We start from the raw sequence: 23,384 nt of genomic DNA, 5'->3' as shown, positions 1-23,384 counted from the left end.
AAACCTGTTCATACCTCAGGTCACATCTTATTGGATTATACTGAATCTGCAGCCCATGTGTAACTGTTATTTGGAGGAACTGTGTTCCTGAAGGGCTGGACGTTAAATAGAACTCTACAAAGGAAAAAAAAAAACAGTAAAAAGGCACCGGAATTAATTTGAAAGTACAGGAAAGATTTGCTTTGAACCTAGACCTCTTTCTCAACAGTTGGCAAAAGCTTTTATACTACATCTCACTACAGGAATGAAACCATACTCAGAAGTGCAAGCTAAATTTTGCATTTACTGGAGGTAGCTGAGTAAGACTCAGACTGTGTAAAACCTGTAGCTTTTTAACAATCCATTCCCATCAGTTTTAGAGCAGTGCTTCTGTCAGCACTGCTGGTTACAGGTCAAGAAAGCACAGTGCTACCAAAAATTCCTGCTCCTCCAGGCAAAGCTTGCTGCCCATCTTATTTACCAACTGGTGCTTGCACACACTGAGTGTTTCTGCTAACTGGCAATTACACACTTTGCATTTGTGAACAGTGCTGGGAAACACTGAAGAACTAAGAGTTTAATTATAATTAGAGGTGTGCTGATTGAGTCTGGGGAGCATGGAGACAAGCTTTAAATGTAACCACATCAACTCTAGGCTTTCATCACCTCAGGATCCATCAGCCATCTTTTGTCTTCTTATGTGTGTATTCATGTTGCAAATATGGCACATTTAATAGACTTCACTGAAACTTTACAGGCCTGCTGGAATGTTAGATCAAGCAGTAGTGAAAATAATTAAAGGAACAGGCTGCCCAGGGAGGGTGTGGATGTCTTCAAGACCTCCCTGGACACTTTCCTCTGTGACCTGATCTAAGTGGACCTGCTTCTGCAGGGGGGTTGGACTAGATGATCTCTAAAGGTCCCTTCCAACCTCTACCATTCTATGATTCTAAGTAATAATATTTATTTGGGGAAAAAAAAATGGTCTATTGATCAAATTTATTGGTGCACTCTGTTCAATAGGAAAAAAACCCAGAACTTAAATCTGACCAAACACTACACATGGATAAATCTGTATAAACAGCTGTTCATAAGAATCAGATAAGAGTACATTTGAGAGATGTAAACATAAATCAGTCATTTGAGAGGATTTAGAAACTAAGACACCAAGGAAGTTAATTTTCAGAGCCAACTTAATTTTTATATGCAATTGTGAACAGACATTTAAGAGATACTAGGTGTTTATTATAGCAGGTAACTCTTTAATCAGAGCAGAAACTGGAAATTTGAGAGGGAAAAGAACCCAAAACACGAGATAGGTTGGAGGGTTTACAGGGAAGATGCTTATCAATTTTTTTCAGTGTTACAGAAGCTGTCTGTCACCTGGAGCCTGTCACAAAAAATGAGACGGATTCTTTCATCCCCAAGTGTTCAGGCATGAGGAAGAACTAGGTGTAATTCTGTGACATCATTTTGCAAGAGATTGAAACAGATTATTGCTAAAAATTTCTTCTCTGTTTAACCTTGGTGATAAATATCAGTCATACAGTTATGTTGCTAATTAGTCATCTTTTGTGGAAGGGCAAAATCCAGGAAAATGTGAGTTTGACAAAATACAATGTAGTGAAACAATACAAAGTCATATTTAAAATACAAACCGTTTGTTTTCTTGGCACAGAACAAATTGATAGATGGTGATTGTGACAAACACCTGTTCCTATGTGCAAATGAGGAAGGAAGTTTATATGTCCTGTCTGCAATCTCAGACTCTGCACCTTTCTAAATTTAGAGCCTGCTATTCTTTCCTCTCCCTACCTTCAAGTGGCAGAGAGAAGCAGAATCTAATCCCCTTCCATTACCATGGTGTATATGGTTACATGCTAGATTTTCCTTGGACAGCTCTGGCTTTGGCATTTCTTAGAGGTTTTGTTGTTGACTTAGTAACCTAGATGGCTTTTATAAAATCTAATTCCTTTTGTTTTGTTTTGTTCAGGTATTTTTAGCCAAGAAACAAATATTTTCTTTATTATTTGAATAATATCTTCCTCATAATTTTTGATTGGTGAAAGACATAGTGTAAAGATATATCAGCACAACTTACCTACAAAGACATCAAGCATGGGAATCATTAGTTTAATACAGATTGAAGAGTTGAACTAGTACTACTGGAATAAAGTTAAGAAGAAAAATTTGATGTAATAATAGGGATAAAAAGTCTGATATTGTAAAAATTTGTAATAGTGCAAATACATTTTTGGGCGAATTGATAATATTTGCATAATTTGAGTATTTTCAAGAAGACTCAGAAACTATAGTTTTCTAGACATGGTGCTCTAATATCATGTAGTCTTGGTTATTTATTTGACTGTGCAAAAGTAAGCCATTTTCTCTTTGAATCTAATTTGCAACCTCTTCCAGTCAGCTGTATGGGCAGAGCCATCCTGGTTTTAGATGAAAATAATTTGACTATGTAGATAAAAATCTATGCAGAAGCTCTCTCCTTGATAACAGACTTTTGCCCATTTTATTTTCTGATGTAGATGAAGCCATTGAGATTCTACCACTTGCCTTTATTGAGACTAGGTTTTTACCTCTGATGTTTCATGGTCCTTTCGGAAGTATTTCTGATGATGTTTCTAACATAAAAGAGATTTTTACTAGAGAGATAGAAAAGTCAATGGCAAACTAAGTGAGACATTTATACTTAAAGTTAATTTCATGCCTTTGAGAAGCATCTTCTTTTTATCTGCACTAATACACTGTTAGAACTCTTAAAAATCAATTTTTGGTAGTATTAGGCAAATGAATTTGTCCATTTGTAACAAGTGTATTTGGAAAACAAAGAATTGAGGTATGAGCAAGGAAGTGGCTAATTACAGAATGCTAAAGAGAAGCATTTCTTTTCATAGATGTGGGCATTGTGCATATCTGTGAAAAGTACTGTTGTTGAACGAGAATGTCGGCAACAGAACAGAGTACCTGAAAATCAACAGCTTCTTGCATTCGAGTGATTTGTGACCTTCACACCATGTTGATATTGGCTTTCCAATATCTGTCATGGAATGTTCAAATGTCTAAAGGTGCTGTGAATTCATAATGTTAGTGAAGTTGATTTCAGAATGTTCTGTGAAAATAAAGATGTTGGTACACACATACTTCAGTTTGTTTTCAAATACATGTGTGTCAGCTGTTTCATATTTTAACTAGTAAAGCTAATTGAATCCTGCATGAACTTAGAGTATGCATGTATTATTCGTTTAACAGGTAAGGTTTTACTGCATTACTTAAATGTTACTTTTTGATGCAAAGTGGTTTTACTCTTTATTTTTTTCTTTCCTACTATCTCTGGTGGTGAAGGATATTCAGAAACCCTTTTTGCAACCTCCCCAGTCATGCACACTGTCCGTCCAACATTCTATAAGGGTATTGTCTTCCTTTTTTATCGTTATCAATGCAATAGAGACAAAATCCTATAAGGGCTTGCAGTTGAGACATTTGCAGTCCATTCAGTCACACGTGGCATAGAAGGAGGTGTGCACCACCTTCATAACTCTGTTCTCTTCTACCATTTTCCATTACCCTGTCAACATTCTCACTTTCCTGCTGTCTGCATTTTACTTCTACATAAATAGAAATAATGTTCTCCAGAATTTTGGCAATTAGGTATTTTTAAGTATTTGGCAGTTTTGTGGTACAGGGAATGCTCAGTAGTGCACATAGATTTTTTACACTATAATATCATAGTGTAGTGAATCCTGCGTAGGATTCAACTACCAAATTTGCTACTTCAGTCACTAATGAAAACAATGGCAAACATACTATGCTTTCCCTGTATGTGATCTAAATTAACACAGTAACTTCATTTTTTTTTAATGTCTGAAGTCACAGTTTTGTATTCTGCTTTGTTTTTCTGTTGTGTATTCAGTGCAACCACTTTACCCAAGGATCAGAAATGTTACAACAGCTGCTGCTGAGACCTATGCCAATATCAGTTGGGAGTATGAGGGACCAGATCATGCGAACTTTTATGTTGAATATGGTGTAGCAGGCAGTAAGAAGTCCTTTCATTAAATTTTGCTTAAGTGTTCACATTTATTTTCAAAGATTTTTATAGTAAATGTAGTCCTAAATTGACCCAGTGTTAATTAATGTTTAGAATTATTTTTAATTTGATCAAGGAGATCCAATAATTTAAATTCTAATAAACATTGATGTGTAGCATGTATTTGTTGCTTAGACAGAATGTCAGCCTTTGTTCCTTTGTATTATTTTAGGAATTATTTTGAAAGTAAACTTCTAAAAAATGTAGTTTGCATGAAGTTGTTTATCATGCAGCGATTACCTGTTTAAAAATATGACTTCTTGCTTTAAAATAGGATACAATTTCCCTAAATTATGTCTAATAAATAATAAAGTCAATCAAAACAATATTGTTTGTTAAAGTAAACTTTAAAATATCGACTAACTTGTGTGCTCTTAGTGGCGCATAAAACTAGTTTTAATCTTTGATAACACCAGCAATAATTAAAACACAGATAAATAGTAAAATCAAGGCACTTCTCTTCAAATACTCTGTCCTGCTAAAGTTATTACTAAAGAGGGCCATCTGAAAATTGGAATAAAAATGCATTCTGGATATTGGTCAAAGAAGTATCTGAGACTGTACTAGAAAAAGATATGAGAAAGGTTCAGATTGCAGTAGAACTTCTTGATTAAAGTAAATATTGACTGAAACTACAGAAATGTAGTTTAATTAAGTGATTAAAATCTATTTTAATGTATTTTGTAATGACAAGTTCAATAAGCCTTTTAAAGAAATAAAATAGTATTTTTCTAGTACAATGGAACAAACGTTTCAAATATGTTCATAATTCATGTACGATATGTTGCATGCAATATAGTATTTGAAGTCGTAATTTAATATAATTGTATTGTTTTTTTGAGGGAGCAGTTATTTTTTTCAGTCTATAGCTTAGTCAAGTAACTGTTGATGGTATTCTGTCTAGAAACTTTCAGTAATGCAAAGAAAATTAAAATTCCCATGTGTTGTTTTCCTAAAATTTTTGTAGGCAAAGAAGATTGGAAAAAAGAAATTGTAAATGGTTCTCGAAGCTTCTTTGTGTTAAAGGGTTTAACACCAGGAACAGCATATAAAGTCCGGGTTGGTGCTGAGGGCTTATCTGGTTTTAGGAGTTCAGAGGATATGTTTGAGACAGGTCCAGGTGAGGCACACCGTACCACTTCTGTGTCGTAGTCAGAATTGTGGTAGACCAAGATGTTGAACTGCTTCTAGCTAAGAGATGTTGTAGCAAGCATCTTGCATGTTCTTTTTGTAGAGCAATGTTGAATAATTTTATGAACTCCTAAATAATGCCAGCACATTTATTATGTAGATTTTCAATGTTTTCATCCTTTCAATTCACTCTACTTGTATGTTGTTTGTATTAGGGGCAAGGTAGTCACTGCTCACAGTCCATCTATACGCTGTGCACTGACCTGTGTCATTTATTTCTTATTAATTATATGGTTATATTCAAATAAGGTGGGCTTTAACAGAGCCAAGTATATATTTTTAAAGCTAGCAATCTGTGTATGATCAGTTCTAATGTAACAAAATCTGAGCTAAAATGTTTGCATAATCAGAATTGCGGATTCAATTTGTTATCTCATGTAATCTGTTTTTACCACTATTAAGAGATTCCTACTCATAAATGGTTCCTTTCCTGTCATATACTAGTTTGATATAGAGTTTGATGTCACAGCTATATTCTGTAAATCAGTAAGACTGTTCAAGGTCCTTTATGTACATATTTCAGTCATATTACTTCATAAGCAAGTCAGTAATGCTTGTTTATTTAACTTAGAGAAGGGACTTTATTGGAAGTTTTTTGATGTTATGTTCAATATGTCATTGCCATCACTGCATGCTTGTTGGTCAACTGTTATTATTTGTTGTGTATTTGCTAGCCACTTCTGCTCATTCCAAGCATTTTGGTCAGTGCATAGGTATTTAGCAGTACCCTCACTGACTCCAGAACATTATGATTTAAGAAAGTAGTTTCAGGATGAAAATATGCTCAAACAAAATGTAACAATTACCAGACAACAAAGTAACACACATGCCAGTTTGAAAGTAAACACTTTATGAAGTCGTATTTTTTGCTTTGTTTTGTTCCATATCTGTCCACAGTTTATCATGTTGCAGGAAGGCTTTGAAAACATGGTGCTGAAAAACAGTGCCAAGCAAATATGTATGGGTTAAACACAGAGGGTATTTATGTCAGAGACAGCTAGTGGTGTAAAAGGAGATCTGTAAAATTTTATGCAAATATACATCCAAAGCCTAAAGCAGTAAAGCAAGGAGCAACACCATAGTTTCATTAAACATAAGATGAATTTAAACGATTAAAAACAATGCCTTCTCAAAAGCATCTTTCTGCATAAAAAAATATTGAGCCAGTAGATCAGGAATCCTGTATGTACCCAGTCACCTTGGCTTATGTCCTTGAGTAGTTAAGGAAGAAGAGAATTTAAAGACACTGTTTTCTGCTTCTTGATAATGGAATGGTTCAGTGTCTAACATTAAATTGTATACATGGCATACTGTCTCCCACTGTCTTCAGCCTAGATCAAAGCTTTTAACCACTGCGAGAAAATTGAGGGGACAAAGAAGAAAATACTGGAATATGGCCTTAATCGGGAGTGATATTTTATATATGAAACTTTTGCAACATTTTTTTTCATTGACAAGCATTCCTATAGAGCATCTTCACAGTGCTTGGGTTTATCTTTTTGAGTGTACAGTGTATCGTGTTGACTCCTGCATTAGTAGTTCTCCAAGAAGAAAGGTCTTTTCTGCCTGAAGCAGATAATTTCCTTAGCATAAGCAGAAAATGTGCCATTTTTCAAGTTGCACTGAGACCTAGAAACTTTTCTTACTGGATAAACAGTAACTTAAAGAATACAGGGAGATGTAAGTTTTCATCTTTACTCTTTCCCATCTATCTTGCATATTTTTATGTATGAGTTGTTTTGCTTGATGCTATTTCTTACAACATTTGAATGTTAAATGTGCTTTTGCATTTTGTCACAGTATGTATTATATAACTTTTAATGCCTTATTATCAATGAATATATGCAAAACTCAAAATCATTTTAACTTTCATGTGGAAACAAGATTTAATTTCATTTATAGTTTTCATTTACAATATATAATTCAGAGGAAGATGCCTTTGTGATGTTGTTTTTTTAACACTGCCACATATATATTTATATATGGCATATAGAGTATAAATGTATATGGATGTAAGCTATATATTTATACAACTTACAGACATTTTAATGCAAAAATTGTTTAAGTTAGTGTGCATATAAGAGTTAGCTTCTAGCATATTCTTAAGCAAAGTCCACAGACTCTCCTAACTTTACCTCCACAGTAACCAAGGACGTGAATTCCTTACTCTATTTATATAAAGTCATAACTTTGCCCAGGAAAAGCAAAAAGGGGTGGGAAAATAGAGTTTATTTTAGACCAGTGCTTTTAAAGTTGAATATACAATGGTTTTCTGGAATGGAGGGTAAATACTGTCCCCAGACATCAAAAGTACTTTGAGTTTTCATGCAGTCCATGGAAAATCCTTTAAGAATTTTGGGTCCATTGAGAACTGCTGTTTCCAAAGTAGTTGTCTCAGCCTCTGTCTTAACTAGTAAAATTGAGACATGGGCTTGAGTTCTGGCCTGTAATTTAATATTTTTACATTTTAGTGTGCTTGCCAGCCCAATCCAGTCTCCTGTCAGCTAGCTGTCTGCCAAGCAGGGCTCAGGGATGGTTCAAGGGACAGCACCAGCATACAGCTGTTCCCAGTTGTCCTCCAACATGTTTTGTAAGGAGAAGATTTTATGCTGCGTCACTCAGAACTGTGACTGGAAAACAGGCAATGCTCCACTGAAAATAGTTTTTCTCTGACCTATTTTTACGAGCCTTCCCTTAAAAACATGTCTTCTCCAAGTAGAGGTGGAAATCTTTATGGGGCTGTGGGACTTTCACAGTTCTGTATGTAAACTTCTGTTGATGCATTGTGTCCTCCACTTCAGTGGAAGCAAGTCTACAGACTTTTCCTAGCAGATATGGATGTAATGTGTTGTGCCATGAGAGCTGATGTACTCACAGTATCTGAACAAAGAGACTGACTACAAGTCTCAAACATAACGTGATCCTAGTGCAAAGTGTCCACTAAGCTGAGATCTGAAGTACTATTGATCCCTACCAAAATCATATGTAATGTACTGGCTATGAATAATCCAATACCGTATCTCATGAAGCCAGAAAAACACAAGTGCAGAACCAAAATGCCATATGAGTGATGCATAGTAATGGGTTTGCATGTTACTTCCCTTAGTTGTATAGGAAGGTGACCTTTGGCTCTATTTTTCAAGTAGAGAAAGGTGTCTATTGGGCAACTCTTCATAGACTTTCAGACTCTTGGAGCTGGAAGAGAAGGTGAAGAATGAACAAGAATGATTTGGATGGATATGAATCTTCCTTCACTTGTCTTCTGTCTGTAGCATCCCAGACTCATCACATGCTTCCCACTTTCTCCCAACTGCAAATCCTAAGGCCAACTGCTTGTAGCACGTTTCCCAACAGGGGAGCAGAAAAACAGTGTTTCGCATGGAAAATCCTCCTACTGTGTTGGAGACTAAACTGTACAGATAATTCCTGTCCATATTAGTGACTGTAGTGTTTCCTGAGTAATTTACTTATCATCAGTAGTTTACTTTACATTATTTTCCAGCTAGAATCAGCATTTCTAGAGAAACACTGCCAAGGAAAGGCCTATCAGTTCCATCGGGCTAAGTCATCACTAATGCTTACTCATGGCAGTTGAGATAAATTGTAGAATGACGTAAAAGTTTGAGGAGAGGAAGATAAATGATACTTAATACGACTTTAAAGAATGCTTCATTGCTGATTTTTAGTTGAAATTGAGTTTTAGGGCCTTGAGTGACCCATCTGTTTCCCCATTTCAGACTGATGGGAGTGCATTAGCTAATGACTATTGGCTTTTTATTCATTTTGAGGATGCAGTCGATGTGGTTATGTGAATTATAACTTGCAATTTTGTTTCAGTAGTTTAATTAATGTAAAATGGCTGAGAATAGTTTTGAGGTTTGTGGGAAGCAGTGTAGTATGTGCACAGATTTTGCAGTGATTGCTAAGCTTAAGTGTTGGCAGAATTCTTATATACTCAAGCAAGTTCCACATGTACTTGGAAACATTTTGAATCATGAAAACATTCACAAAATACATTTCTTAATATTAAGTTCTACAGTGAATTTTATTCCTTTCCTAATGAGCAATGTATACTGTCTATTATTTGTCTAAACTAGCATAGCATTTAAATGCAGCAAAACATCTAATTTTTCTTTTATTCTGCAGCAATGGCAAGTCGGCAAGTGGACATCGCTACTCAAGGATGGTTCATTGGTCTTATGTGTGCCGTTGCTCTTCTAATCTTGATCTTACTGATTGTTTGCTTCATAAGGAGGAATAAGGGTGGCAAATATCCAGGTATGATATATAACAATGACAGTAAGAGTCCTATTGGTAATCCACTAAGATGGATCACAGGTTTAGTGGAGAAATTACATTTGCTGTTGGCTTCCATTTGTGTTTGAGTATATGGTAAATCAGTTTTATAATTTGGTAGGCTTGTGAGGAGCAATCTGATGACTGGTAAAAAATTTCAACCCATTTAAGCATGAGAAAAGTCTCTCCTTCAATCCCACATTACCTTGAGAAAGAGATTTGAGCTTTGTTTCAGATACCCAGTCCTCTCCTCAGTACTGCTCACACTGCTTTCCGAGGTCTAATGCAGATGGGTTTAACCCAGTAAAATTAGCTGAGTTAGAATTTATATGGACAGAAATAAATTAGCTTCATTTTTGCAGTTACATTTTAGGTTACCATCCTTTAGTTAGACTGGTTTCACCTCTATAAGGCTTTTCTTTGTAAGAGTTTTTAATTTTATTTTGGAGTATTTTTTAGTATTAGGCCTCAGGATGGTTAAGTATATTTTACCGTTTTAACTAAAAATTGGAACTAAATAATGTATGACTTCTGCCAAAACTCTCATTCCTCTGGGTATACACATTATGAAATGCATATATGTGTGAATGTATGCATGTGTGCTTATATATATATATCTTATATCATCTTTCCCCAGTTTCATATTTCTTTTAATGTAGTAGATCCATGGACTAAATCTCTCTTGAAAAGGATAGTGTCAACTAGTTTACTTGGTACTGCCTGATAGGATCTCAGAGCAACTGTTGAGGCATGGGTAGATATGAATGAACTTCAAGTGGTCATCAAAGGACAATTTCATTTGTTCCTTTCCTAGCTACATTTTGATTTCCTGAGAAAAATATGTTCTATATTACCAAATCTCCAAAGGTCTGGAGATTATATAAATATCCAGACTCTAGAATGCATATTTAATACCAATTCAGACTTCATGTTCTTATTTTGGACATGAAAAAGATGGATGCACTATCTATACTGTGTTTTAATTTCTCACTTTAATTTTTCACGTGTTTTGACCAGTGCACTTGTGAAAACTAGCATCAGTGAACACTTAAAACTTTCCCTCCTCATAAGCAAATCTTTCAGAGCAGATTATTTTTATAAGAATATAAATAGAAGAATCCTTCTCTGCCCAATCTGTTTGTTTTACGGAGATGGCAAACATTTTTAGTGACAGCAAAAATTAGGCAAGAGAAGCTTCTGTCCCAACTACCTATGCCCATGAAGGAAAGACAGGTGATTTAGAAACCAGTGTTATATAGAGTTGAATGACATACTGAAGATATCATCTTAAGGTTTTTCCTAATATTTGGATTTTTCAAGGAGAAAATGAGATTACAGAGGATATAGGAAAAGTGACTCTCAGTGGAGAAAATCGAAAAAACAGAAGGAAAATTAGGAGAATTAAACAAGTGAAGTGGTGAAACTGAAAAGGGTAGGGAAAACTTGGGAGTGAGCCACTTAGAAGAGGGTGAAACACAGATTCTAGATCTACTTGGACTTTTTGCGTCATAGCAAGTGTACTAAATGCAAAGCACAAAGTTATTCGTTCCGTTCCATCGTATTTTAGCATGTCATTACCTGTGGTTTGAAAAAAGTAATAAATTATTTCAGTGTGAAATTACAGCAGCCAGGTACATTTCAAGGTGTTGCATGTTATTGTGATAATAGATTTAGAAAATACTGCCAGAAATGATTCATGTCATCTCAAATAAGAGCATATAAACCAAAGATGTAGACATGAAGTGTGGAAATCACCAGAGTAAACAATAAGAGTGTGTATATTGGATTTCTGGTGTAGATGGTTTTGCTTCACTTCTGATCATGTTGTAGAAAAGAAAAAATTAACAGACTACAACTACTTTTTCAATATTAGTACATCTTAAAATAGTGTTTAAAATTCTGTGGAATCTTAGTGCATGAAATGAAAACGTAAATTATACAAACAGACAGTGAATATGAAATGCAGAGAAATGCAGAACAAGTAATGAATTTTAGTTGGATTTTTAACAAAAGTTTGTCTTCAATGCTAGAGATGAAAGAAAGAAAATGTTTTCCTAATGCAGAATGGCATACAGTATTTTGTACTTGAATGAAAATAAAGTTCTATAACTATTTAACAGATCTTTGCCTTGCAAAGAAGAAATGTAACAGACTAAGGCCTCAATTCAAAAAAGACATTTTTATTCAAACCATGTTCCTGCCAAATGTGACCAATTCGAAAAATTAGGGTCTTAAGGTTTCTCATCTTGCAGTTTCATGATAAAAAAAATAACTATTTCAAATATTTTAGTGAAGGAAAAGGAGGATGCACATGCTGATCCAGAAATACAACCTATGAAGGAAGATGATGGAACATTTGGTGAATACAGGTGAGCAACTGACGTGATTTGTTATGTTGACTGTTCACTTCACATGTGTACTGTATATAGTATCATAGTTATTAATTGAAAACTAACTTTTTTCTGTGTTGACAAAGATTCTATACCCAATGCTGTATAGAACTATAGTTAGCATTTCAACCACACCAGTAAAAAATAAAATTAACATCCAAGCTTAGAGTTAGCCATTGGCTAATGCAAGGTGAAATCCAGCTTCAAACACAGTTCTCTCCATGTGAGGTGTCTTTGTTTACAAACCTATCTTTCAGATCGTTAGAATACCAGGTACAGTGTCCTTTCAGTCCGGACACACTTCACATTATGCTTATTGAAAATACTTTTCTAATTGTGACCTAATAAAAGCAGTCTTGTGTTACATTGACTGGACTACAAATGCATTTTAAATGGCTGCCAGTACTAACACCTAATCCAATAACAAGGAAGCGACGTTATACACAGAGGTGAAGGAATGTCCTACAAGAAAAAAATCAAATCTCCCTTTCATGTATTTCAGTACAAGATATATAGCAGACAGCTTCAAAGCATGCAAGACATCTCTTATTCCTGACTTGCTTCCTTCATTGTAAATGTAGTCTAGCTGAATCTCTTGAATCACAAAAAGCATGTCTTGTCAAGTCTTTTTGTATAAGAATTATGAGTATAGTGTATTAAATAAGCAGCATTTTATTTGGGGTTTTTTTATTACTGCAGGATATATTACTAGCATTTTCTAAAGATGTCAATACCACTACATTTGACATGAGTGTTAAAATAGATTTTATAATGCATTGTAGTGTCAAATGCATTGTAAAAGCCCTTTATTATTTTGAAGATGTAATATTTACAAATGTACATAGAAAAATAATTTTTTCAAGAAGAGTCTACTCTGATGCCATAGCTTCTTCATAAGAAGAGAAATGTGCATCTTGATCTGGCTGAAAGTTCTCAATGCCAAAGAGTAGTTACTGTTTATTCTTCCCTGTTTTTTTAAAAAATAAAATACTCTGTTCTTCAGGTAATGAGTTCAGAATAGTATCTTTTTACATGGATTAACTAATTTCAGGTGATAAAAAGGAGGTGTGAAGCAATGTTTGGAAGCAGAGGTAAATAAGTACTGTATTAGTTTTCCTAGGCAATCCAGTTTGCATTCTCATTTATTGCACTTATTTTTTTTGATACTTGGAACTTTCAGCTGCAGAATCTGACCTTTGTACAGAATCATGCAAATTATATCACCTCCACACATGTTTTCTCAGAATAATAATATTTGTGTCTGCTTTCATGTGTGACCTGTAGCAAGATTTGAATTTATGTCTCCTTATTTTAGTGATTGGAGTTAATCTATAGAAACATCTAGTGCTTTATTCAATTATTTTATAAGGCATTTATCCACCATTCGTGTCTGGTGAATATGAGCAGATGCATGCCAAGCTTTTGAGATTTGTTCACATGAAAGAGCTCATCCTATTTACTCCTTTCTAAAATGTATTTCTGTGTAATTAGTCTATATTGGGCTTTCCTCTTTTTTCCTTAGAGACAGGGCAGCAGCAGCAACCAGTCAGATTACAGAAGATATCTTGGCACCCCCTCTGCAGCCCAGCATCACTGCAGTCACTCAGTTCCCAGTTTGTCTGCCTCCCATGGCACTGGTCATGATGCAGTGCTTCTTTGAGGAAAAAGGGTATAGGGTTTCCCTTGAAAAAAAGAGCAGCTTTTGAAAGATCTAGGAATTCGAGTATTTTGAACTTTTTTCATCACTTCAGGTCCATGTCTGCTTGGACAGGAAAGAAACTGGACAAGGAAAAGAAAAGAAAAGGTAGCTGTGCCAATTCTCCTGAAGCAGACCCTGTCTTTACCAAAACAAAGTCTGTGAGATCTGACAGATCCAACTTCTTCAGAAGGCCAGGGGATCAATACTCCAGCACCATATCAGAGACCTCCTACACCAGGAGGAGGGCTAGGCAGTCTTCCAAGCTTACAAGGGTTAATTCTGTCTCTCCTTCCCTCTGCCGAGAGGAAAAGAGGTCAGACGAATGGAAGTGCAGGCATGGCTCTAGACATCATGCTTCTGAGAAACAGATAATGGGGTCGGAGGAGGGCTCAGATTCTCAGGCAGGACAGCCATCCCCTTTCCAGCAACTCCTCAGCTGCAACTCAGTTCATGGCTCACTGGCAAGGCAGCATTCTTCTCTGCAGCACTGGTTCAGCCAGACCCCAGACTACAGCTCAGATTCAGAAGACACTCAGAGCTCCTACCCCAGGAAGGTAAGACCTTCTACTACTACTACTCACTTCTCTGAATCTGAAAATAATTCATTAATGAAATCTGTAATTTTGCCTGAGCTAACGAGTGTCTTAAAGGATGCTTTGACAGCAGCCAGACAAAGCATAACTTCTGTGGCACAGGCTAGGTCCCAGTCAGTAAAGCATCCCAGGGTACCAATTACAGAAGTTCCAGTGGTTCCTCTAGAAGCAACTGGGAGCAGTTCTCAAGCTTTTGAGTCTGACCATATGGACAGTTCAAAAGATAGAACAGCTTCCAGGAATAAGATATCTGAAGCTGACAAGGCCTTGGAGATTGAGTCATCCTCTGAAGATGAAGAGGTGTCATCTGAGTCCTCTATAGAAGAGCAAGAAGGAACAGATCCTCTGCGCAAGTTTGACATGGAGAATCAGAATTATCTGTTCAAGCATATAAAGAGAGTGTTAATGCTAAAATCTTCCAAATCTGGATGCACTTCAGAAGAACTGCTTTTCTCCTCGAAAGAAGTCAAGGTAGATAATGCACTTCCTATTGACTCAGCAGTGGAGGATCTTGTCTGTAGGATTTGGCATAATCCTGAGGCAAAGCATGAAGCTCCAGGCATCCTACATAAGCTCTATCCTCTTCCAGTGCACAAAGCTGCATTGTGGGGGACCTTACCTCAAGTAGACAGAGTATTGGTTACTGGCGATTCTGTACTATCAGTGCCTGCTAATATGGATGCTATCCCTAAAGATCCTACTGATAGAAAGGTTGAGGAAGCAATTAAAAGATCTTTCAAGCTAGCTGCAGCCCAGCTTGGAGTATCTATCTACTGTACGTACGCTTCTAGAGCATTACTAATATGGTTGGAAGAAGAACGAGCCAGGTTCAAAAAGAAATGGGTCCCATCTGGTGCCATGCAAAGGAAACACAGGCTCTGTAACACGGCAGCTAATTTTATCCATGATGCAGCTGAGGATTCTCTCAGACTCACTGTTAAAAACATGGCATGCCTCACTGTAGCCTGGAGAGCTATATGGCTACGTCCTTGGACCTCATCACTAGATCTAAAATGTAAACTGCTGTCTTTACCATATTCAGGAGGCAAGCTATTTGGTGAATCTTTGGTCCAGATCATGAAGGGTTTCTCAGTACACAAACACTCCTTACATCAGCTGAAGAAGAAGAACTCCATCAGAAGCTCTTCATTTTCTTCTCCTCACAAATGTCTGAGCTCCTTTCGTTCTCCTCCAAAGTTTAAAGTGGGGAAGGGGAAGTATAAAGTCTCACAATCATTTCATGCCAGGTACAAAAGGACATCTGACTTTAAGAGAGACACCAGACCATCAAGAGAAACCTTTTAAGATCATAGAGTTGCTTCCTCCTTTCTCAGGAACTGGGAACAGTGAAAGATTTGGAAATTTATGCTGAATAGACTTCAATATTTCTGGACAAATAAGGCCAATGCTTAGAAAATTGTTTCAAAATACAGTTGCAATTATTAAATTACTTAGATCTTAATTACCAAGATACTCTAGAGAAGTCATAGCTCTCAATTTTAGGGGAGGATTTGTCACATTCAATTTCTAAGCTTCCCAGTATTCTTATTTGAAGTTTTGCACTGCTCAGTTTCATCTAAGAGCATCCTCTCTGCAGAACTAACAACCATCGTGTTTTCCTGCCACACCAATCTAACAAAGGAAGTAATACTTTAGGAAATGCAGGTGATTCAGGAACCTCAGAACGACCAGGTACACTATGTTCCTGTGATTGGAGGAGCACCTGCACTTGTGCATAATAAAAAGAAAACAGTGCTTCCTTCTGTAGCAAACAGCACTACAGTCCCAGTGATTTCTTGAGCTGTAGAAGACCAAGGTAGTAAATTGTGGACAGTCAATCCTCACACCAAGAAACTGGCCAAGAAATACAAGAAGTACCACAAATGTTCATTTAAATTAAAATTAGAGACTATCAAGAGCTTCTGTTCATGTCAGTGTAGGTATATAGATCAGCCTAAATTTCCACCCTGAGTCCAAAACCAAGAGAAATTAAGAAGTTACGGCATCTACAGATCTGTAGCTTCATGAGTGGGGAGAGACTGCAAGCATGCATTTCTTAGTTAATTTGATGGGAAGTATGAAAGTCTGGCATCTCTTTGCAGTCTGTAAAATCTTAGGAAGATCAAACAGGACAGGGCAACTACAGTAGTAGGACTGCTAGTGTGGTAACACAGGGTGTTTGCACATTTGGTTGAGTTATTTTGCCTTTTTTCATCAACATCTTGACACAGTGTTTTTCCCAGAAGTTCTTCGATATACTATGAGAGACTTTCTGGAAATGGTTGGTGGAGGGTTCTGAGATTGCTAGATAATATATTTACTCTTCTGTTGTGTTCTGGGTTGATTAACAATGAGAATATGGTTTGTTATGACAATAGTATTTTTTGTCTGTAGTTATTCAAGTTTTCATTGCAGCTTAGGTGTGTTTCCAGGGGGACCTAGCAATGATTTGTGCCTCAGCATCATAAGTCTAAGATTGATCCCTTCCAGTGCAAGAGATTTTGTTAATGAACTGCCTGAAGAATTCTTGTCTCTGAATAATCTGATTGAACTTGGCAGTGATCTTATTGTATGCTCATTTATGCACATGTGCTTTCAACAGTTCTTATTTTAATTCTTGAACATCCTTGTCACTATGTTTATAATCAGTGCTCTGCTTTCCCTTAGCATATTTTTCCACCAGAAATAGGAAAGGTGGAAAGCTGGTTGAATTTCTCTCAAGCAGACTTTTCTTGAAAATTTTCACAAGGAGTGAGTCAGCTTCTTTGACTAACAGGTTTTTAACCTATTGCCAATGGAAGCCAGAGCTTAATCTGAGTTTTTCCAGCTTCTCTCAGGATTTGAGATTGAGTACTACAGAGACATTAAACTATTCAGAAAACTAATAAAGATGTGCATATGTCTTAGCTACATAAGAAACAGTAAAATGTTTTGAAGTCTGGATTGATACAGATGGCACAAGGTTATAGGGAAAACCTTTTTCCTCTGCACAGTCCTATCAATTTAGGAGCCTGCACATTAACCTGTTAGGTGTTGGGGCAGAGATTCTCCTGGAGCGTGCAGGGGAGCCAGAGTGTAGGGTATTTCTGGGGCTTCACGTTACTGCTTATACTTACACATTTCTGGACTGTTGACCCGAGGGCATACAAAAAGGAATTTACTACCAACAGTTTTCATCTTCCTCATCCTCTTTCTGCATCCAATAGCCCAGAGTGCTTTACCCATTTTGTTTGTTTTCTGTTGCCTTTCACCTGACAGTTGTGTTGTAAGGAAAAGTAGTATATTGCTAACCATATATTGAGTCTTTTTGCATGTCCATGAATGTGGCAAAGTTTAGTGGGAACTAGTTGCCTGCAGGACTGCAGAGGCATCGTAAAACTGTCTTCCCCATTCTGACTGGTTGCTGCATGTACCCAAATCTAAGGAAGAAAGATTGAAAAGTTGAAAGAAGCAAGGAGATTTCAAGGTACATATTTCTTTCCATAACTGATGAGCTTGTGAAATGGAAGTATTCTTTCTTAAAATATAAGTTTGTACTTTGCACTTACACATGTTATTGTCACTTTCCCACTGCTTGTATCTCAGTCAGCTGCAAGATTGGTGTGTGCTTCCTTAAACCAAGAAAAAACCCATAGATTCATATATTAGCCGTTGTTCAGTAAAAATATTTAAATCATGCTTTTAGATATGCTTTAATGTTACATGTGTGTAGTGCAGATCAGTACTTACCAAATGAGAAACTTTCATCCTTAAAAACCTACTAGTATAGAATTTGTAAGACAAAAAATAGCAAAACAATCACTACACTTATCTTTCATGTCTGTCTGATCTAAATATAGAATTCACACCGATTCTTACCCCTTGTTTTGTTCCTTACCTGTACCTGTTGCCTCACTATTAACTGTAGGTACTGCATTTGGGATGGTTTTCAAAATTTTCTTGTTTTTTTCACTGTAATTTTAGTCAGCCCAATTTGCATTTCATCTTTATTTCACATCATTACACTGAGTATAAAAATCAGCAAGCAAAACCACAAACAAAACCTGAAAGAAATTATCATCTCTCCTGGTTGAATTTTGGAGTAGTTTCATGAACAATAGTAAAATTATCAAATCTTGCAGATACTGTATCAAAATTTATGGCTTTTACATGTTTTTGCAATAAGTGTTCTCTTTGACCATCCATGTTCATAATGCAGTTCAGTGTTTTTTGCAGTTTTTCTCTTAGCAGCACACAGCAAATACGTTCATTTCCCCAGAGCACCAGGGTACTTTCTCTCTTTTGCACCCCAAGAGTAACAAAAGTGTTGTCCAAAACGTTGATCTCTTCACTTACCTTCTTTTGTTTCGTTTATTCTCTTTCTTCCTCCGTTTCTTTCCCCTCCATCCAAAACATTGTATTCATCTAACACAAGAGTCATATTCCAGTTTGATAAAGAATAAATGGTACCATGGCATATGTTTCCTTTTCCTGAGCAAGGAGTAGAAAGCACCCTGGACAATCCCACTTGTTTCTGCAGTGTCAGAGCCTTGGCAGAACCTCTCTTTGGACTCAGTGCAAAAAGAGAGGAAATCCTCAGGTTCAGATTTTATTTTTGCATCTGCTCTACAGTTTTGTATCTGTGGTTTTATTATGTTAGTATCCACTTAAAATATAGAGAAAACAGACACAATGCAATGAACTGTGTATTTCTTCATCGTTTGGCTTATAAAGAAATTTTTATTTACCAAAATATGAACAAGAAAACTCCAAGAGCAACACAAAGCACAAGTTCCTGTATCCAGGTTTATTGAAGTTATACATGAAAATTGAGCTTTTTATTGTGTTAAACACAAATATGTGTATATTTTTAGGACAGTGATAGAGTATTATTTATTTAGTGTATAGTCCGGCCTAGTGAATTACACTGGATATGGTCACACTTCAGAATATTGGTACAGTTTCTTGACCAGTTGGAATGTGGTACCAATGCAGTCTTAATTCATTTTCATTCCTACATACCATGGTGTAAGCAATTATGAAGTTATTTGCCTAAAATTAAACAGGAAACAGTATACACAATGTTCTTTACTGAATTATGTTACCCAGAAAGTATTAAGCAGTAGAAGTGGTTGCTATCTTAGAGCAAGGTCTGTGATTCGTTTAGTTTGAAGAGCCTGTTGTCATGAGTCTAATGCCCTCTGATGAGAACAGTGGAGAAACTATGTTGTGTGTGATTTTTAGATACTCAGTTGTACCTTCAACCTTTTAAATACACCTTTCCAAAATGAAGTCCCTTCTATATCGTCTCTGTTACCTGCTTGCGTTTCCAGTGTTGAAAACATTTTCACTTCTGCCGGATGTTTGACATTTTGGAGTATCATACTTTTAAATGTTAGTAGCCTCTGTATTTTCAGGGTCAGTGAGCAGAGAAAATCAATGATATGATACTTATCCTCATGCCATGTACAAAGCAATAACTAAAAATCCAGACTGATACAGTCCAGGTTGTAGTTTTTGCCTTTGTGTATTCTAAACATGAAGGTTTTCGTACACACTAATGAGACAGTTGTTTCTATAACCTTTTTTTCTTGTGTATGCATAGAAGGATGAAATCTCTGGTATGTTTTTTCTGTAAGTATATAAGCACATTAAAGATATATTTCTTTTAGAATGTGATAGCTTGAGGTCTTCTAAAGCCAAAAAAGGTGACGAGGAGAAGCAGCTTGATGGAAAATTGGTGTAATTGTTTTCTAGCAATAGCAAAATGTTTCTCAACAGGGCACTTGTTAGCTGACAATGTAATCTGTGTAACCTTGTATGTGCTGTGTATTTATGGTTTCTCTGAGTGTTCAAAGATACTAGTTAGGAAAAAAAAATAAGAAAATGCATTGCTGTAAGAACTGTCGTTTGCTTTGAGGAATTAGATGGTGAAAATAATTTGCTGAATATATATATTGGGGACATTGTAAAACATATTTTCATTTCTTGATGGTCTACACATGTTCCTTTATATTTTCCATAAGCTGGCAGTCCTGGAATAAAAACAAAAAAATCACTCAGTCTTTTGTAGCCTGTATGCAAATAAAGCCACATGTTCTGTTTAAGACAGGCTAAATAATTGCACCCAAAAGTACAGCTGGCAATAGTGGGTTTTAATTGAAAATGCTTTGGGGCTGCTGCTGAAATCTTCATCTTGAAACTGAAATGCAGTGTAAAGGATTCTGAAAAGAGCCCAACTAACATCTGTTTCATGAAATACAAGCCTACCACAGCTGCAGATTCATTTGAAGATGCTGACAGTGCTGCAGCATTTCCACTGACAAGGGAAAGACTGCAGTACTTTGCTACAGGGATCTCTCATCCCTGACTTTTCCTTTCCTTTTTCTGTTGTCCTCGGAATCACCATCATCGTCAGAACTTGTTACCAGTTATGGATTCGGGTGGGGAGGTTGGTCTGATAAGTAATGGAAAAGACCAAGCCTGCTCTCAGCTCCTCAGTTCTAGCTACTGTAAGCTGAATTGTTGATTTACCTGTAAGACAGTATATGTTTTAGCAATTTTAAGAGCAACTTATTATTGATAAAATACTGATCACTATCAGGATATGGACTTTGCTTTTCTTCTTAGGCTATTTTCATTTGTTTCTTCTGCACCCTTTTAATGGAATATGTAGGTCTCTTGAAAGGTAAGGTTGAAAATTGCAAGTCTGGCCTGCATTATGTAACAAATTATTTGAAATGCAGCACTTTTATTTTCTTTATACTAGTAAAGAAAATCGGTATATTTCATTTAACCAAATTCATTCTTCACTCATATTCAAGGAGTCAAAGAAACCAAGAAGTTTAACAGACTAACTTCACGGCACATCATAAGCTTGTTTACTTTGGAGAACAAAGAAATTATTTTTTAATTACTTTACAACCCACTTTTTAATGCTTGCAGTTGCATCTAAATTGCTTCCAAGCCAAGGACACAGGTCTTACCATTGAAAAGCCATGCACGATGGGGGAAAAACCTGAAAAAAGGAAAACCACACTCCCTCTTCCACTGAAGACATTCTCTGTTTAAACCATTCCTACACCATGTATTCATGTCAACTGCATCATATTGATTTGTCTCTACAATGTGATGTGGATTTACTAAAGGATTATAGGCCTGCACACTTGCTTTTTATAAACTCTGCATGCATGCCTGATTTTGTCTTAATGTATAATGCATCAGCTAATTCCTTTTGTTTGTTTGTTTGTGTCTCCAGCGATGCAGAGGACCATAAACCTCTAAAAAAAGGAAGCCGGACACCTTCAGACAGAACTGTGAAAAAAGAAGACAGTGATGATAGTTTAGTTGACTATGGAGAAGGTGTAAATGGTCAGTTCAATGAGGATGGTTCCTTTATTGGACAATATAGTGGTAAAAAAGAGAAAGAACCCGCTGAAGGAAATGAAAGCTCTGAGGCTCCTTCTCCTGTAAATGCCATGAATTCGTTTGTGTAACCCCAGAACTTCATCCCCTTGTGTCTTCAGTCTGTTTAAAGCACTTGTACATCCTCCTTCTCATACTATGAACATGCAGGTAATGGAGCTCCTCACCGTGAGATGTTTATGCTATGAGAGTATGCAGGTTGATACAGTGATACCACATAATGACACGTTAAGTGGTTTGTTAGTATGAATCAAAACACAACGTTCCAATTTCGTTCAAAACCTGGGTATTTCTATTTCTTTCAGAAGGAACTGACACAAACATCCACTTGTTATTTCGTTTCTTGTTGAAAATACAGTATGATGCATGGAAAACAAAAGCACTACACAATTGACAGATAATCCTCGTGTACACTATAAAACCTTGGTTTGACAATTTGTTATGCAGTCCTCAGCTGAATCCCTGGATATGAATTCCGTTTTCATTGTCAGAGTGTTATAGTAGTATTATATAGAACTTCAATGTCTTTGTGGACATTGTTGTGAAATTGGTGACTTAATGTCTAGCTATCATATGTCTTTTTGCAAGACAGTTAGGAACAGTATGTACAGTATATAATTGCTAAATGATTTAAGTATGACACTTGCATTTGCTGATGCTTAATGAGACCCTATTATCTGCTCTTTGCTCCTATTACTTTATAGCCTTTTTAATCTATCAAGTATTACAGCAGTACAGTGTTCTATTTTTACATCAAAACGCATTGGATTGATTTTAGGGCATAAAAGATACGCATTGCAATGCATTTTGGAATTTGTACAGTCACTGAAAAAGAAAAAAAAACTTTAAAAATGAGAGAAAATATTCCAGAAAACACAGGGCAAAATACATTCAGTGCCTTTATACAATATGCATTCCATAATGCTCTGTACTACTAAATCAGTTGATGCAGTAAACTGATTGGCGGACTACTGTCATTGCCAAATAAAGTGAAAATGTGAAGTGTTATGAAACTGTTGTGTTAGCAATGGAAGCTTTGAAATATTTTAAATGACATAAGAGTCTGACTTATTTTTTTTCCTTTAAAAATGAAATAAATGCTTTCTAGACAGTTACAGCACAACATGTTTTCATGGCCTTAGAAGATTAAATTTAAAAAGCCAAAACAACAAAACACAGCCAGAATTAGGTTATTGACTGACAAGACAGAAAGGTATAAGCTCAAGTAAAACAAATTGTTAAAGAAACCAAACCAGCTGACTGCACCAGCGAGTGTTTCCCTCTGTGTCCCGGCCTGATCAGTAGGGCAGCTCTGTAATTATTTACACCCTGAAGCAGTGTGGGGGTTACCGCTCGGAGCCAACCACAGGATTCAATCTGACAAGTGCTGACACATTGGCTTAGTGGTAAAGGATTACCATGATCGGTGACAAAATTACTTTCTCGCATACTATATCAATCAAGTGTTTACCTCCAAATATCAATTTTTATAACAACCTATGGTTGAAGGAATGCTCAGTTTCATTTGCCAATAAATTGGTTTTTCATAACTTGCATCAAGTTTAATTTTAAGTAAGCTTTTTATATGTAGATATTTTGTTGAATTTGTAAATACACTTAAAGCGTAGATGCTATATGCTTCTAGGTGTTACAGACAAATGAAACGAGAAAGCTTATGTTGTACTGTGTAAGAAGTACTGTAGCCAATGGTGTGCATGGTATTTTAAAGC

At 36.2% G+C, this 23,384-nt stretch overlaps 1 protein-coding gene across 29 annotated transcripts in view; it reads left to right on the top strand.

Moving 5' to 3' along the window:
• The window catches only part of NRCAM (neuronal cell adhesion molecule), a 61,401-nt gene extending 39,288 nt beyond the window's left edge, over window positions 1-22,113 (top strand). For 16 of the 29 annotated variants that reach the window (XM_061988549.1, XM_061988579.1, XM_061988555.1 and 13 more), the window contains 3 exons: window positions 9,419-9,550; window positions 11,859-11,937; window positions 21,488-22,113. In XM_061988549.1, coding sequence (XP_061844533.1) covers window positions 9,419-9,550; window positions 11,859-11,937; window positions 21,488-21,725 — 449 coding nt within the window. In that variant the 3' untranslated portion in view covers window positions 21,726-22,113. The other 13 variants (XM_062020491.1, XM_062020499.1, XM_062020547.1 and 10 more) reach the window with 5 other exon arrangements.
• Window positions 22,114-23,384: the final 1,271 nt, after the last annotated feature.

This window comes from Colius striatus, chromosome 1 (assembly GCF_028858725.1).
Source record: "Colius striatus isolate bColStr4 chromosome 1, bColStr4.1.hap1, whole genome shotgun sequence".
Taxonomy (NCBI): Eukaryota; Metazoa; Chordata; class Aves; order Coliiformes; family Coliidae; genus Colius; species Colius striatus.
Note: the sequence above shows the minus strand (reverse complement) of the source record. Positions and strands in the feature narration are given on the sequence as shown.